The 18,079-nt window shown below is 35.5% G+C and overlaps 2 protein-coding genes across 3 annotated transcripts; both read right to left on the minus strand.

Moving 5' to 3' along the window:
• Nucleotides 1-2,332: 2,332 nt before the first annotated feature.
• LOC122281850 (E3 ubiquitin-protein ligase SIS3) lies at nt 2,333-9,249 on the minus strand. The gene is made up of 10 exons (XM_043093663.1): nt 8,980-9,249; nt 8,784-8,822; nt 8,493-8,559; nt 8,328-8,401; nt 6,760-6,898; nt 6,556-6,648; nt 6,300-6,365; nt 5,613-5,732; nt 3,983-4,096; nt 2,333-3,063 (listed from the first exon to the last, which is right to left on the minus strand). Exons 1-10 carry the CDS (start codon nt 9,006-9,008, stop codon nt 2,662-2,664), a joined length of 1,143 nt encoding a protein of 380 aa, XP_042949597.1. The 5' UTR covers nt 9,009-9,249; the 3' UTR covers nt 2,333-2,661.
• A 6,366-nt stretch (nt 9,250-15,615) lies between these two features.
• Nucleotides 15,616-17,845, minus strand: LOC122280570. 2 transcript variants are annotated; one of them, XM_043091527.1, is made up of 5 exons: nt 17,521-17,845; nt 16,998-17,243; nt 16,294-16,375; nt 15,926-16,140; nt 15,616-15,786 (listed from the first exon to the last, which is right to left on the minus strand). In XM_043091527.1, the coding sequence occupies exons 1-5, from the start codon at nt 17,775-17,777 to the stop codon at nt 15,783-15,785; spliced, it is 804 nt and encodes a 267-aa protein (XP_042947461.1). In that variant the 5' UTR covers nt 17,778-17,845; the 3' UTR covers nt 15,616-15,782. The 2 variants fall into 2 exon arrangements, with proteins under 2 accessions (XP_042947461.1, XP_042947460.1); XM_043091526.1 differs by having other exon boundaries at nt 15,616-15,812; nt 17,521-17,841.
• Between the last annotated feature and the right edge of the window lie 234 nt (nt 17,846-18,079).

An 18,079-nucleotide genomic window follows, 5' to 3' on the forward strand; every position in this document is an offset into this window, starting at 1 on the left:
TATTAGACGTGAGAATTAGATTGAAAATTTATGAAAAAATTAAGATTTTTATATTAATTACAAAAATACATTAATTTCAGTTGGAATACTAAAAATGGGTCAACATTAATTGAAATGCACCACTGATATTTAATCCAATATGAAATAGATCCCCCTCCCATGCCGATCGCTATTCTAGTATGGTAAAATCCAGCCGATACGGTATTCAAAATCTTGCTCTTGTGCCCTAATCTATTTTTAATCTCATGTACTATATTTTCAGGGCATTTGAACCTATTAAAAAATAATGTCTTTTTTTTTTTTTTTACAATTTTTTGAAGGTGGGATAATTTTTTTTTTTGCAAAAACTTATACAGAAATTATCTATTTAAAAGTTGTACAAATCATTTATCTTCTTCAATTGATACATGCCAAAGTAAACTTTTTGAGGTTTGCCCTCTAAAGAATATAATGCTTCCACTGAGTTTTTATCTCTACCAATCCTTCTTCAGTCCTCTCTTCACATATGTAACAAATAATTATCTGATTCACCTTACATTAGACTCATATATTAATGTTTTTGTCCCATATAAATTGTTTTAACTAAACTTTTGGAAGTGGGGTTTGGAATTATTGACATTAAGAGAATTCCAAACTTGCATAATATTGACGTTGTTGCTTATAATTAGCGGCTATTTGGGCATGTAAGAGTACTAGTAGTTGGCTCAATAAAATTTGACTATAATTTAGTTACGAAGTTTATTTTTATAAATTTAGTTAGCCACTTTTCAACAAAATGGAATAACTAACTCAATATATCTATCACTATTTTATTAAAATATGTATTTTGATATTTTCATTTATTTTAATTCTAATTATAATTTGAATTTTTATTCATTATTAAAAAATTACACACTAATTTTCTAATGTTCGTATTATTTAAACGGATAAAATTTTCTAACAGTCTTTTTTTACAACGGTCATATTTTTTCAACTAATATATGGTTGTATTAAAGTTGTAATTGTTCTCCCTCAAGATGGAGTGTAGGTATTAGAGATACACCTAACTCGGACAACAAATCAGTAAAAGGACAAAAAGAAAGAGGTTCTAATTAAATGAAGACTAAATTGTGAGATTCTTCAAGCTAAGATTATTAGGTTTTGGTAAATGATGTCTAGATGTTAACAGAATAAAAGGGAGTATCAATGCTATTATAGTTATATTATATTCCCATTACAACTACGAGTAAATAATAATTTGCAAAATTCAGATGGTCTGCTGATGAACACTCATCAATTTGGAAAGCTAAATTATTCATGTAATAACAAGCAAGCAAACATTTGTTGATCTGACTTAACCCAATTAAATTTATATGTGCGCTATTATCTGAATTATAGATGGATACTACCAGAACTTGACCTAAGACTTGATCAAATCAACAAGTCCCACCATATGCTAGGGAATAAAATATTACCCTGGTGCTTACATCTTGCTTGATCTATATCGACTAGTTTAGAAGAAAATGCAACCCTTTTTAGTTCTTTAATCAAATGGTCCTATTCTAATAGTTAGTTTACTTAGAGAAGGGATAGGGAATTTTTAATGTCAAAATATTATTTTGGCCAGCAGTCGGATTCAATAAATTTGATTAGTATAATTGATGAAAATTAAAATTATTATAATTTTATTGAATTTATTTTTTATATTTTTTAATTAAATTTTAATTTTATTGAAGTCACTGTTAGTGCTAGAATAGTGGAGAAACTTGACTTCGAAGCGCAGGCAAAGCAATAAGAACCTCATGATGATCTCTTTTGTTTTACTCAACGAGTGGTTGAAAGTTATCTCTATGGGATCCTCTCCCCCAAGTCTTCTTAGCAACCTGGCTCTAGATTTGACGGCTGGTCCCACATACCTTCGGTCCATCTATCATCACTCGTGAAGATTTCCATTAAGGAATGCTAGAAACAAGACGTCCGAAACAAACGAGTACTTGATATTTGGACCATAAAAAAATATCGCTTGGGAATTTTAAGGATACACGCACATTATCCTGGCACAGGATGCTATATTCCAATTCTTGGAATCGATTCGTAGAATCGAAATAAGATGTCATTACCCATGCAAAAGTTCCAACTTCTGCACTTTTTGTGTGTGTATATATATATATATATATGTATAGAGCCAATTCAAAGACACGAAGCCATAATTATCACCAATTCATTCTTTTATTTGTGCGTGAAGTGAACTATAGGGTTAGATATCCATGAAAGCAGCAGGGAGCAGTGTCGGCCGACTGCAGTCGTATAGAGTTTTGATTGATTTGATGCTTCTGCTAAGAGACAACACACCTTATTTAAATAGTCAGAGTAAATAGAGTAACCTTCCTATTAAAAGGAAACTAATATGCACCACACACCTGCAATTCTAATCTTCATACGTAAACAACAAAGTTAAAAAACATTAAAAAAAAAAAAAGTACTGTTTACAGTTTTCATGTCCATGGAGTCCATATACTTGGATCAATCAAAAAAGGTTCTTCATTACGATGACAAACCATTACTAAGACCTTACTAAGTGATGGCCACATATGGACAAGTATCATTTAACTTGTCTTAGCACCGGGTTAGGAAATTCAGTAAAAATTTGGGAAAAATAGAAAAAAAAAAAAAGGAACGGTCTCAGCGCTGTGGTGGGGTGGACTGACCAACAACCGTTCCTTCGACTGAGGGGGCTGGCTCGGGGCTTGATGGGTCCAGAGTTGCTACAGCCAATCCGCCATTCTCTACAGTTTCCAAAGAAGTATCATCATCATAAGCTGCCCCTGCATTTCCAGTACGCACTGGACGGAGAAGACCCTGCAATCTCAACAGATAGCTCTGGCTGGAAGGTTCTCTTACATATCTATTAGTTGTCACGACACTGGCAGATGTCCGTTCAGTATCAGCACGAAGATTGGATAAAGCACTAAGGTCAAGATTAGGGAAAACTGAGCAACGACACCGAGGACATTTCACATTCAGTCGAAGCCACTCGTCAATACATTCTACATGGAAATTGTGTGCACAAGGCAGGCCACGAACCTGCAATAATTTTAGTAGAAACTTGTGTTCAACTGCACTTGTTATAATCAGACCACCAATAGACAGAGATATTTGCGAAAGTACACTTCACACTGCCAGACATTTAACACCCTCAAACAACCAAAAAGTTGCAATTTGCATCATCAGTTAAGATTTGACCATTAAGATTGTGTCACATCACCTAATTTCATCCATCTAAACGATCATAACCGGATAAAGATGCTATTTGTTAATTTTTCATAGTTATAGGGTACAATGTGTCAATGTTGGTAGTTTCAAGTGTGAAACGTCTGATAGTTAGAGGTGAAAATTGTCTTTGTCAAACAATTTTTGCTTGTTTGGAACTGAAAAGGTATTGAATTATGTTTTTTTATAGGAAAAGAAGGTATTATAGAATGTTAGGACACCTTCATTGTAAAGATCCAGAACATGCCCAAAAAAAGACGGTAGTTTACATAGCTCAGGAATCAAGCATTAAACAATCTGATTGTGCAAAAATAAACCTAAATGACTAAAAATCTATCTCCAGTAACCTTCATATGGTCCCACATACAGCCAAATGACGAGAAAGGAACTCAAACTAACCATGTCCATATAGTTTGAATACGAATTCTTTTTTTTTTTTTTTTGATAAGTAGCTTGAATATGAATTCATTAATATGAATAGATAGGTTTTCCTATGAGTAATGCTCTTTTCACAAGGTTTCTTTCACAATTTATCATCTCCACCATTGAGTTTGAGAATCACGTACAGTTTCGACAACTGTGACAGAAAGGGTGTCCATGATACATCATGAATGGATTGTGAAATAAATCTTGAGGAAACGGACTAACTATTTTGCCTCACCACGACAAATACAGTAGTGTAACTGAATTGTTTGAAAGGATGAATAAAAAGCAGATAGGAACACAAAATTACCTCATTCCCTACGTGGAACTCTTCTAAGCAAATGGGACATTCACTGCAATCTGTTGGAACAGCCTTTAGCCTGAACTTTGGTAGTTCCTGAATAAGTGCTTCCACTGCTTCTCTCTGTGACACCCCCCACCCCATTAAAATAAAGAACCCAAACTTCAGGATTCAGAACTGGATAATATTAGTAATAAAGTTGGTAGTTGGTAGATGCAACATGGCTTTCACATCGGAAGAGAACTAGAAGTATTATGAGAGCATTATAAACAGAACAGACTAAAAACAGACCAATAGAGAGTAGCAACCAATGCATTTATGAATAAATCAAATACAAGTCCACCAAATCCCTAGCATAGTTTGTGCATAAAATACCTATGACCACATGCACATTCTGCATTATTATGAATACGTATAAGCAAAACACAGAGCATCAGTAACGCCCTGAGGCTGTGTTTGTTGTGGCAGTAAACGTTTTTTGGGGGGAGAACAATTTCTTTTGTGTGTTTGGTAGGGGTGGAGATTCAAGGTCATAGGGAAATTTTATCTTGTTGAACTGGACATTTAAGCTTTGAGACGGAAAATGGCTTATCTGTCTTAAGAAACCTAAGGCCATTTTCCAGACCTCTCTCCTGGAGTTTGAATCCCACAACTAAGCTTGTTGACCTATGCACAGCAACCCAACAACCACCTCCATTCGCCCACCACACTACCTACACAACTCTCTACTGCCTGCCATCCCTCTTACTTATTGCAACAACCCTTCTTGTAATCATCCAACTCATCCTCATCCTCCCTTTTTCTCTCTCACTTCTCTAACTCTATGTGCTCCATCAAGTTCCACCTCACCCATGAAAACACTTCCGACTCCATCAAGATGGGGTTTGAGACTTAGGGAAAGTTTGGATACAAAAAGCATTTTAACTCATCTCATCTAATCATTACATCTTTCCCAAAGTCCCACACAATTTTTTTTTTGATAAGTGAACAAAGAAATGCAATGTGAAAATAAACAATATTTTCAAATCCCACACAAAAATACAATAAATAATTCAAAATTTTCAAATTCCAAAACAATTCAACTTTTTCGAATTTCCACACAAAATACAATAAACAATTCAACTTTTTCAAATTAAAAAAAAAAATTAAAAAATAATATTATAACATTATTTTATTCAACTTTCATCTCATCTCATATCAACTCATTTGTGTATCCAAACAAGGCCTTAATGGTTACAGTTAGGATTGGAGCCAATTTTGACTTTTGGTGAAGATTGTAAAGCCAAAAAATTGGTGACACTATGGTTTTTGATGGTTTTGATTTTGTAAATACTTTGCATAAAAACAGCAGCCAAAAAGATTTGCAAGACATTTTGTAGAATCTCCACCAAGCAATGGAAAAAAGAAAATCTAATTTTTTTTTTACCAAAAATATATTTTCCTCATTTTGTGTCACAAACACTACCTAAATGGCTTCCTTAATTTTCTGAACAGCCCTAATTTGAATGTCAGTTAAGCCTTGAACTCATCTAAATAGCTGTCAGGGTCCTGCAAAGTTTTAACCTCATACTAGCCAGGGAATGTGGAATAGAAGGGTATCGGTTAAAAGGCTAAAAGTTAGAGGCAACTGAATGCTTACCTGTGCTGGAGTCAAGTAAAGTCCAGGATGGTATGCAGCAGCATCTTGTCCCATGACTCTTGTTTCCTGACCAGCAGCTTCAAATGCCCAATCTGGTACACGGATCATGTCCACCAGAACCTAGGACAAGGATGGATATCCTCTTTATATTTGCTTAGTCTTATTTAATCCAACAAATATAGCAATGTACAAATAAATGAACTACGAACTAGACTCTTTATCAACTGCAGGCATGGTATATTGGTTTAATAGATTGAACAGAACTTATCAACCGTATTTTGTTCATATCAATATTATCCAGGCATGCTAAATAGGCTGCACTGCATTGGACTTCCTTGTGGGAGTTTAATAGAGGTTTCTAAAGGAAATACCAGGCTTAGGCACATGATAATGGTTATACTTCATGTCCAAATAAATTACTACAGGATAAAAGGTTTTAATTTTATCTTTTTTCTATTTTCTTTTCACATCAAACTAATCATTATTTCTAAGTTGTTCCATTACTTCAGTAAAAACATTCTATTCTAATACTAATTTTAAAAGTAAAAGGAAATCAGGATTCCATGCTTTCAGGAGGTAAATAGTTGATTCATAAACATTGATGGAAAAAGCATACAAAGATTACTGAACAAGAAAATGTTGCAACAAACTCTAAGAGTTCAAGATCCAAGAAATTCAAGAGTTTACCCCATATTCGGATAGAGGAATCCCCTGCTGAGCACGTAGTAAGTGCGCCTGTCTTCGTGTCAACCACTGCAACATTGATGTTCAATTTACAAGGATCAGAACAGCACAAGCTGGAAGTAAGAAACATCAAGGACTATATGACTAAATAGCCACGCGATAGGCCAGACAAAATATGAGAAGAAAGGTCTCACAAATAACATAGAGCCAAATCATATTTTAATCTGAAAAATATGCAAGTTAAAAGAACAACACTAACCTTCCCCAAAGACATGCAAGCAATGCAAAAAAGTCCACAGTAGCTAAAAAGCAACCAAATAAGGAAACCCCATTTCTGACCTTCTTCGGGCAACTGCAAGAATTTTAATGTTTTAGCTCCATGATCAAGCCATTAAAATACAATGATACCTTTGATAACAGCAGAATTCAATGGCATAAAGCATGAGGTTATAAGATAGCTTACACAATCTTTTGCACTTCTGAACCAGAGGGTACCAATTACAGTCCAAGCCCAGAGGAATGGATAAAGTAGAAGAGACAGAATTGAAAGCACCACTACTCTTCCACAGAAACGAGCATATCTCTGTTGCCACCCAAAGTCCCTAAAAGCACATAAATTTGACAAGGGAAAAAATGTCTTATTTAAGATCTAACTATACAAAGCACTGTCAGAAAACTGAAAAAAAAAAAAAAAAATACAAAGAACCACCATAGAGCCACTCTAAACGAAAACAAGAGAACAACATAAAACAATGGAGTGATGAGATCTGAGTTTTCAGGAAGGGAAATATGTTTATGTAAAAATAGAGTATCATAGGTTTCTAGATTATTAAACATAATATTAATAAAAATTCTGTCAATGATTACAATTTATGAACTCAGTAATAACCAAAACCTATATCGGCTAACTGCACGCCGTACATACCAGCACTCCCCTTATGATTACCGACACACAACAAAAAGGCGGTAAAATGCAACCATGATTGCAAAGATTAATCCTCGCATTCTTCCAAATGGAAAACTCTGAATGCAAAAATTTCAAGAGAATGCAAATATCTGGAGTAGACAATACAATTTTGCATTCATATGTATTCGATTAGCCCATGTCATGGAGTATTCAATCCCTTTTAGTGCAGATTTAAACTCGAAATTTATTTTAAATGCAGAATAACACAACAGTAGGCCCAAATGCGGCCACAGTAAAACACTTGACTGATACTGACCTAACAAAGCCCCCTTTCAACCATATCACATCAACAACACCAATCTTTCATTCCAAGTAGCAAACATCCAGGATAACATTTTTGTTGCAGCACAGGCCAAAATGCCTTTACCACCACAGCCTCCAGCAATTTACTTTTTAGGCCGCATTTGGGTGCTGAAGTGATTTCAAATGATCTGAACTGATTTTTGAAAAGTAGTGTGATGTTTGAATGTATGAAGTAGGTTGATATATGTTTTAACTTTTTATGGGAAGTTGAAAAGGTAGTGGGTCCCATCAATGAATGTTTTGAGATAGGTTGAGATGGGTTTGACACCCAAACATAGCCTTAGGGCTTGTTTGGTTACGTAGTTCAGATTAGATGAGATGAGATATTCTATTGAAAGTTGAATAAAATATTGTTATAATATAATTTTTATTTTAGGATTTGAAAAAGTTGAATTGTTTATTATATTTTGTGTGGGAGTTTTGGAAAGTTGTAATGATTATATGAGATGAGATGAAATGATTTGGTTTTGTGTAACCAAACCAGTCCTTAGTCTTTACCTTATCCTTATAGCAGGCTCAACCTCCACCCATGTCAACTATCATCACCTTTCTTTCATCCTATTACTGAATAATAATATCCCAACTAGCACTCAGTGGCAAACATAAATAATTGTAGATATCAATGTACACACCAATCACTGCATGTCCATTTCAACCACCCATCATGATAAAATTAAAATTAGAAGGTCACAAATTTAATAGATTATCATAAGACCGTAACGACATCAACAGCAACATTATGAGTAAAAGAGAGGACTTACAAACCCATTCCAGCAGCAAATCCATTATCTACAAACATCAACAGGCGAAAAACAAACACTGTGGTGTAATCAACCTGAAGCAATTAGAAAACACATAGCTCAGAAGATGAAAGGGAATAAAAGCATGTTATTATAATCAAATTGCTTAAAATTCAGAAAACCCACCACAATCCATATGTGCAACGGGAATGTACAAGAATGGTACCGCTTCCAATTAATCGCAACAATTACTCTATAAGCAACAGTGTTAAAGAGAACTTAATGAAAAAACGGCGTCTTTTAACATTTTCACGTTTTTTCGGTTTGCAGCAAACGTTAAATATACTGAAATAAAGAACATAAATACATTAATATCTATATCTATTTCTCAGTATTTAAAAAATAAAACACCAATTGCTCTGACTCAGACGCAATCAAAACCTAACTTAAATCCTAATAACGAACATAAAAGGATACACACTAGTCGCGAGCATGGACAAGAAGAACCCGTCATACCTGCAAAACCCCAATTTCACATCAAAATAAGTTAAATAATCAAATCGATCAGGATAGGTGCACATACGTATACATACAGACAGTCAACATATATATACATGCATCCATATATATTATACGTATGAATGTTTATGTTGGGAGCGAGGCTGAAACTAACCACTTGAAATCGACGCCTCTCATGGCCATGGAGTGGGAACAGAAGCGAAAGCCCTAAAGTGACGCACAAGATTCAGCTATCGTCATTTGAGGATGGAAATGCTTGAATCCGAAAGCGAAATCGAGATCCGATCTCTCATAAACCAGCTCAAATCGGCTCGAACCATCAAAAGCAGAAACTCAGCTAAGAAAGATCAAAGAAAGAGAGCGTACGGAGAGAACGAAGTTCCGTCCCAAGCCAGAGGAAGCTGAGGTAGTGGGGTGAAAGTACGCCCGAGGAGGAGTAATATGGGACGGTTTTTATAACGCCGTTACTTCACGGCGTCAACTGACCCCTTTGTTTTATTTTTTATTTTTAGAACAGAAAACTCGTCGGTTAGAACAGTTGCGACTGGCAGTTATCAGATGGAGTAGTCAATAATTATCCTATGCCAATAAAAAGTTATTTAATACAATACTTACGTATCTTCTCTTCAAATTTAACAGTTTATTTATCAAACCATACAAGGCTTGGTTTTCAAATGGGAAAATTATGCTGGAACTTCTACTTTAAAATGATCTCTTTGTTATAACTATTAATTAAGCGTGTTTGTCTTGTCTTATCACATTTTTTAAATAATATATTTTAAAGATTAAATCACTACATATGATATTCCTTAATAGAGAAATATAATTTTTATTAGAGCACTGCTACATCTATTAAAGATGTAGCACGAGCTCAATCATGAGAAAAGTAATTTTTTTTATATTCTTAAATATTTTTTTTAAAAATAAAAAAAATTCACAATATCACAAAAAATACTTCTTTAATCATTAGAGAGAGAGAGAGAATTGGGACACACATTCTGTGGGTTTAGTATTTCTGTTTTTATTAATTTAGTCTTTATTGATGAGATGCTTAGAGGCAAGTCTTATAGTATACATATCAAAGGGTTAAAGAAAAATACAAGGCTTGCAGGTGAAGGCTTGCAGGTATGCTTCCTCCCTCTATAGCAGCTTCTGTCATTTTCTTGTTTGGCTGCTTCCGAGCAAGACGACTGGAATGGAATCTAAAGGTTTATAAGGATGATAATAAAGAAGAAAGACAGGATAATGTCAGTCCTTGGGAAGCTTCATTGTCTGTTGGGATTTGGGAATGACTTTGAGCCTTTTTTCTAATAAATAAAAATAAATAACATGAGGACGAATAAAGTGAGATTTTGGACTAAAAGCAAGTGAAGAGCTTAAGGGGGAATCCATGGCTGACGTGCTTGAACCAGATTTGCTTTATGCTCTGCATTCATGTTTGTCATGTAAAGAGCAGTGAGCACAAAACTCCCTCGTTCACTAGACATCGACTGCCTTTGACAAGTTGCATTTGAGAGTACAATACATCTCAAATTGGACATGTGGGTTTGGAATTAATTCCAACTCACTGTTCTCTGTCTCTTCTTCCCTCTTCCTCTCACTTTCCGAACCCATAATAAGGAAGAGTGTTCTTCACATAATGTCTGTCTAAACAAGCAAATGAGGTTCAGAATATGTGTCAATTAAGCCTTATAACCAAATCCCAAGCCTGCCAACCGATTGTATATCCAGTTCCATCGAGTTTTTCATGCCAAGATCTATTGTTGATATTCAGAATGGTGTCTTAAGGAGCATTGCCAAAAACCAGTAACAATCAGTGCCCAAAATCTCAAAGATCCATGAACAGAGTGGAACAAACTGATACTGTATGATTTGCCTCTGATTTAGAAAGGGAAATCTTGCTAATACATAGCGGATGATCTAGTTTACCACAAAAGAACAATCATTACAGAAAGGTCAGATGATTTGCTGACATGTTTCACCAAAGAAAAAGTTAAAAGGGGAGTTTTGTAGATACAAATGCGAAAAATGCAGTGTCCAGAAACTAAAATACACGGACACGCAGACACATGTTGCTTTCATGTTGGCCCTAGAAGCTTGGAAGAAGATGCCATCCCGCATATAGGCGAGGCATTTTTTCGCATGTAGGCAAGGGGGCAAATAACAGTGAAAAAGAGAAATTATGCTTCATAAAGGTAAGTGAATAATGGCCCAATGGCCCTTACAATTTCATGATATGAAATATAACAATAAGAAGCCTACTTTGAGGCCAGATTCCAACTTCTTTGTATCCATGACCCACCAATCAACAAGCATCTAGGAAGCTCTAAGCAACCAACACTTTTTAAATTAATCAAATCAGAAAATTGATATATTATCAAAAGGCAATGGAAGACTTTTGAAATGAAGTCCACCATCTCCCACCTAGAACCTTCTTCTACCGCAGGTTTAATTTTGACCTTACTGTATCAGCTGGGTACAAAAACCATCGGACTCATGTAAGGGTAGCAATATGTGACACAACCAATAAATCTAATACAAACACGTCACAAAATTAGTAGGTTCTGATTTGATATTAACGGGTTCGGGTCAAAACGAATTGACTCGTTAAGATAATTTATAAATAAGTCAATAACAGTTTAACCTGATTAATATGAAATCAACTCATTTTGACATGTTTAGAATTTATTTCAAAATTAAAACTTTATTATTGTTAAGTTGTTAACATGTATTTTTCAGTATATTTATATTTTTATTGTTTTTATTATTGGGACTGTAATCTTAAACCTATGTTCATATTTGTTATTGTATGGTTTGTAATATTAGTTTTATTATATGTTAAAATTTAAAAAATATTGATATATTTCTTTTAGATATTGTTGTCATTAATAAATATAGATTTGTATTTTTATGTAAAATTATGTTAATCAGATCAAATGAGTTGTGCGTTTTAGTTCAACACATTTATATAAAACAGACGGATTTAAATGTGTCGTGTCGTGTGAATATATTTCTAATTAATTATTAAATTGATGATACAACATGACCCATTATCTAAATGGATTGGGTTAGAGTTTGGAAGTTTGACACGTTTAATTTAACAGATTAGGTTCGGGTTAACTTATATAATTGAATATTTATGACTTGACACAAAACAAACATGACCCAAAAATACGATTTGCCACCCCTAGACTCATGCTTCCTTTAGTTTAGAAATATTTGCAATTGGCAGCATAATAGGAATAACTTGACAATTCGCATGCATGAAGAGGTTTGAAGAATTATAGATGCAAATTATCATATTCCCTTAGATTTGCAGAAACTTCACTTTTCAACTAACATGGTTTTATACTTTATATGCCAAACTAAGGTCTCATTTGGATGTTGAGATGAGATGAAAAATCTATTAATAGTAGTGAAATGATTTGAGTTAAGATATTTTATGGGATTTTGAAAAATAAGAGAGAAAATGTTGAATAAAAATATTATAAAATTAAAATATTGTTAGAATATAATTTTTTAATATAATTTTTGTTTTGAAATTTGAAGAATTTTAATTGTCTTTTGTATTTGGAAGTTTAGAAAAATTATAATGATTAAATAATATTATATGAAAAAGTTAAAAATTTAAAATTAAAAAATATTTGCATTTAAAATCTCATCTAAGTGGGGCCTTAATATCCACCACCAATCACTACAATGCCTCCTGGAGTGGGTAAAAAGGCCTAGCCCAGGAGTCTTAAACCCTATGATCTAAAGGAGGCCCATCACTCTGATAAAGCAAAGATTACAACCTGTGGTGGACTTGTCTCACCAAGAGGGAGGCCTATTTGACCCGGCCCAAGAGTGATGAGACGCCGACATAAGTGGCCAGGGATAATATAAGCTAACTTGTTAGTCACCTTGAATTATTGCTAGCACGTGGCTTCCAAGAAGCGTGTGGGAGAAGCTATAACCATAACTCCTACACTGAGGAAGGAAAAGTGGTGCCAAACAACCATAGCTCTTCTCGCAAAGAGAGAGATCAGAGAGACTCATTGGACTTGACTAAGGGAGCGCCAAAATGTGAGTCAGAGCTTAGCACCACATTGGTCATTTCGCTTAGGTTATCGCACCTCCTAATTGATTCACGTGTACGGAGCATGATGCATGATGGGACAGCTCCTTGGGATGAAAGCAACATAACTCCAAACTACCTAATATAAAAGCCTGATCAAGGTATGATCAAACTCATGGAATTCTAATGCAAAATAAACACTTCCTAGAAGGAAAAATGACTTAAGCATCAAAGGGTCCCTTGACTACCCTCAAGCTCCCTTCTTTGTTTGTATTTTTGCAAGTCTCTTGGGCCACCTCCTAGCTGCCCAAGGAGTCATCCCAGTACGTACAAAATACGTCCAAAACACCTCATTTTCCGTAACATAGCACTACACCTATTTTTCCCATAACGCCTAATTGAATTCCAATTCTTGGCCAACTAACTAGTGATATTTTTGTACCCCATCTGCCCTTCCCATAAAAGTCTCTTTGAACTTTGAAGCTTCTTTTCTGGTTTGCTAGATCACTTTGAAGCTTCTTAAGTAGGCAGAGTCGAAAGAGTGTCTCTTGCGTCATTAGAGACCCAAATGTCCTCCGCATCACCTACAGGGACTAATTCTGATCTTCCAAGTTAACTTTTAGCCTTGATACAACCTCCAAGCATAGAAACAAGCATCTCATATGACATGAGTGCTCTTGGTAAGCCTCGCCAAAAGATCAGCGTGTAGCCCTCATTCAAAGAGGAGATGGAACCAACAGTTCATTCATGTTCCTATGCTTCATTGAGAAGCCTCATTAGAGCCCCACATCCACTGTAATGCACAACATCCGACTTAAAGCTTCCATAACCAATATAAAGATAATGGAGATAATGGGTCTCATTGTCGCAATCTATGAGAACTATCAAATATACTTAATGGCATTTATCTAGGCAAAGAATCTCACATAAGATACACAATGGGCTATCTACTTGCACATTTTCCCCCAAAATTGTATCTCCTCAATTCGTATAACCAAAAGCTCCAATTGGCATGGTCATAAGCCTTCTCTAAATCTAATTTAAATAATGCCCTTGGTCCCCAAACGGATCCTGCCATGTAGACATTCACTGGTAGTTAGGGCACAATCTAAAGTTCACTGGCCTCCCCCTAACGAAAGCATTATGGGTTTCGAAATCACCTTTTTGAATGCTGTCTTCCACTAGGACTTGGAACTGATTTTGTAGACGTCACCCAACAAGCTAACAGGATGGAAATCCTAAAGGATTTTTGAGAAAAGCTGTGTCTCATGATGGACCAGAGAGCATCTTGTATTTATAGGAGAGTATTACACATTTACTTACAGAAAAGGAAGGAACTATATAGGAATAAAAACAGAGCTGCACATTCCAAGAATAAAAGAAAGAAAGCTGTACATGCCAAGAATAAAAAGATTACAAGCTAAAAATAAGGGATGCAGCAGATCTTCAGGAAGTGTGTTGGCGTGTGCTGTCATCTTGAGAAGAATGGTTATTAAATCCGTGGTCTCCACAGCCCCTGCTTTCTTTGAAATGGATGTAATAATTTTTTTTTTTTTTAAACTTACCCCGCATATGAGATTCATAGGAAACACTCATCAGATCTTCCTTGAGTATCTCTCAACACTTTAAAAGAAAGAAATAGAAAAGCAGTCAAAACCAGTGTCTTGGTTTTGCTCTATATATGTCTCTATTCCTTGCTCCAATGGTATCAGAAGCTCCAAAAGTAGCAGTTTGGATCTCAATTATTTGTAGAATTTACTTCATTGTCACAAGCCTGCATTCTCTATCACTCCTTTGAACTTTATCAGGTACAGCCAAATTGAAGGTGAATCTAGCTTCCAAAATTTGAAAGGTTTGTGAAGGTTTAATTTTATTCATTGTTCTGCGTGTGGGCAAATCATCTCTGGAAAATCTAACTCAATCCATTGTGGTGGCTTGCACTCAAATCACTCCTCAGAGCTTTCTCAGGTACACTCAAATTTTATACATTTTTTCAGCACTAGCTTCTTGAACTCAGAAGGTTTTAAAAGGGTTCATCTTATTAAGGTGGCTTCTTGTATTCTTATTTTTCTTATATTTGGTCAAATCATTGATTTTTGTGTTGTGTGTGTTTCGGTCTTTTATTCACAAGGCTTGCTACTTCTGAATACTTATTTTTATTGATACGAATAAAATGGACATAACCCGTGTACACAGGAAGTTTACAAAAGAACACCAAAATACATTATAGGATCGATAAACTACTTCTGAATACTTGTGCGAAATAAAAGTCTACCTTTCCATAATATGGCTGCCCTTGAATAATTAACCTTTTTTTTGGTGTTTTTTTTTTTGGGGGGGGGGGGGGGGGGGGGGGGGGGAACTTGAATAATTAACTAAGGATGTGCTAATTTTGTAAAAGTCAATGGCTGGAAAGAAAATCATGGTGCATGTATGGTTGTCTTTGCAGTGAAATTAAAGATGCATACCCAAACTGACTTCTCATATGAAGTGAATTGTACCTGATGTTCCCCAGGCTTTATTATAACTTTGATCATAGATTTTCATAGAACCCAACTTAAGATGCCCTCCCTTGTACCATAATTATAGGCTCCATGGTTTGGGCACCTTAAACCTGCACGTATTGCAACCTGAGTTGCTATATTCAGTGCTGAACTCTCGCCCAGGTTGGACAGTACCCCAGATTGACTGTCTCCAGAAGTGATTGCGAACAACCAATAGAAATCAAGTAGATGATCTGAAACAAGTAGACAATCTGCCACATCCATTACTTCCGCTTGAGTACATTAATTACAACAAAAGGGAAAAATTAGTTACAATTTGGTGGATTCAAACATTTATATAAGGCAGAGGCAGGTTGCTTGTAAGTAGGGATACTACTGGCGTCAACAAATCGGACTTCACCTGGAGCAAAAGAAAGATCCCTATGCCTGAAATTGGCAAAAACAAAAATAAACAAAAGTAATGACTCATTCTCCTTAAAAGAATTTGACAGAGTGAATTCTCTCTGGTTCACATAATGGATTTAAGACCATCTCGTTACCTTCGTAGGTCAAGTCCAACCAAACCAGCTTGTAGGATTGTCAAGTTATCAGAGTCTGGTGAGACGATAATGACAGTGTCACCAGAATACTGGGTCTCAAGAATTGACATGAGTTGTGTTACGCGAACAAACACATCTGCAACACTCTCGTTTGGGGTTCCATCGTCAATAGGAGGAGGTTTTATTCTAGTAGAGATACTATCTGATGCATATACCTGAAACATTTTCAAGCCAACATATTTAGCATCATTAAGGATACTGATGTATATGCTTCCTCAATGAGAAGAAAGAAGGAATAAAGCTGTTTCAAGAAGATAATCAATTCAAATCCCTCCTAATCCCAAGAAAGAGGAAAGGCAAAGTCCTACTTCAGAGACAGATTCCAAGTTTTTGCCTTCATAAGCTCCCAATCCGCGAGCATCAAGAAAGCTGTACTCTGGTACAATATAACTGAAACCCAAGATATAAATAAGCAAGCTAACTTTGTTGCCGAACAGGTAACAATTAAATAAGGACTGAACCAGGTGCCAAAGCGGATAGGGTAATACTAGAATACCAAACTCTGGTAGCCCTCTGCTACCCTTTTCACTTAGGGAAAAACAAAAGTAAGAAAAAAGAGTTGCCATGAAATAAATAAACAGATTTCTGCATTGCAATTATCTTCCCAAACCGGTCTGCAAAATCTTAAATCTGTAACTCCCCGAAAATAGTAAACCCGAAGTTGAAAAAACTTCTCTTCTTTGATAACTATGAAATAGTGAAAGCATGACTGATCAAAGACTGTTCTGAGTTTAGAAGTTCAATTATTTTTTTGATCGGTAAATACGAATTTTATTGAAAAAGGCGAAGCCAATTACACGGGACATAAGAAAATATAAAAGAAATGATTTGTGCAATTCACAAATATAACCCTTTTCTTTTCTAAAATATTACGATCAACTAAATGGAATATCAAAGTTCAAAATATCATATAGAGCACCATTCCACTCCAAAATCTTCTTTTTATACATTATAAAAAATCACATTCTGTTTTCTCTAAACCAATAATTCTATTGAAAACAAATTCACGCACCTTCGGCTGACCCGATTAATCGATGCTATAATCTCTGCAGCCTGATAAGCCCTCTGAGTAATAGAAGGCCAAATCCAACATCCATTTTCACAAGCCCCCATTGCCTTCAGTTCAAAAGCAGCCCTTAGAGTCTGCTTCTTCCCCTTTTCCGACAACCCGCTATCCACTGATGTCTTTGCAACTGGGTTTGTATTAATGATTCCCAAGCTCTCAAACTCAGATTCCCCAGCCCTCACAAGAAAATACCTTCCCACCAACAAAATAAGAAACAATAACGGCAATACTGTTGCTCAGTTTGTTGCTAGGAAATGTGCGGAAGTACAAAACATCTATAAAAATTTTCCATCCCATATAAACACCGTATGGAACCAGGCAAAGCTAAGGCCTTTACCCGACTCTATTTCATTTCTGAAATCAAATGCACGCACGAATCATAACCCACAAACACTGTTGTTTAGTCAATTTCCTCAGCAATCACGAATACCTAGATAGAAAGAAATAGCTTATGGGTTTGTTCAGTTACCTATTGCTGAGACGAAATGGAGGCATCTGGAAGAGGCCACGGGCATCTGCGACTGGTACAAACACTGGGAGTAGAGGGTTGAGCTGAGGAGGTGTGAAAGGGGTGACGGAGATGGAAATGGTGACTGCAGTGAGCAGGTGCCGGCGACCGATGGGGACGTAGGGAATATTGTGGGGTTTAGGGATCGATGATGGAGGAAGAGATGAACGTGGTGAGAGAAGAGGGGTTGTAATGGAGGAGGAAGATATTATACGCATTTTGGCGGGTCCTTGGTAAGATTCCAACTACTGGGAACATCTTTGGATACCTCTCTAATTTGTGACAACAGACTATCGAAAAGAAAAAGGAAAAAAAAAAAAAAGAAAAATAGTATTTATCTAAATATCACACTTGAAGTCGGATAGCTTGTGGTTTAAGAGCATTCTCTTCTGGTTTTTCATTTCTATTTTTATAATTTAATTTAAAATTATATTTTTTTAAATTTATTTCTAAATTTTACTTATTTTTTAAAAATTTCTTATATCTCATTCTCCATCTCTATCTCTATTATATTAAATAA

Source organism: Carya illinoinensis, chromosome 11 (genome assembly GCF_018687715.1).
Source record: "Carya illinoinensis cultivar Pawnee chromosome 11, C.illinoinensisPawnee_v1, whole genome shotgun sequence".
NCBI classification, from domain to species: Eukaryota; Viridiplantae; Streptophyta; class Magnoliopsida; order Fagales; family Juglandaceae; genus Carya; species Carya illinoinensis.

Coding starts and splice junctions, on each gene's coding strand:
- LOC122281850 (XM_043093663.1), bottom strand. CDS start 9,008: ATGGCCATGAGAGGCGTCGATTTCAAGTG. Junction 8,823..8,979: donor AGAGGCGTCGATTTCAAGTG/GTTAGTTTCAGC, acceptor GGGGTTTTGCAG/GTATGACGGGTTCTTCTTGT. Junction 3,064..3,982: donor AGTTCCACGTAGGGAATGAG/GTAATTTTGTGT, acceptor AAATTATTGCAG/GTTCGTGGCCTGCCTTGTGC.
- LOC122280570 (XM_043091526.1), bottom strand. CDS start 17,777: ATGCGTATAATATCTTCCTCCTCCATTACAACCCCTCTTCTCTCACCA. Junction 16,376..16,997: donor ATTAATCGGGTCAGCCGAAG/GTGCGTGAATTT, acceptor CTTGGGTTTCAG/TTATATTGTACCAGAGTACA. Junction 16,141..16,293: donor ACTTGGAATCTGTCTCTGAA/GTAGGACTTTGC, acceptor AAAATGTTTCAG/GTATATGCATCAGATAGTAT.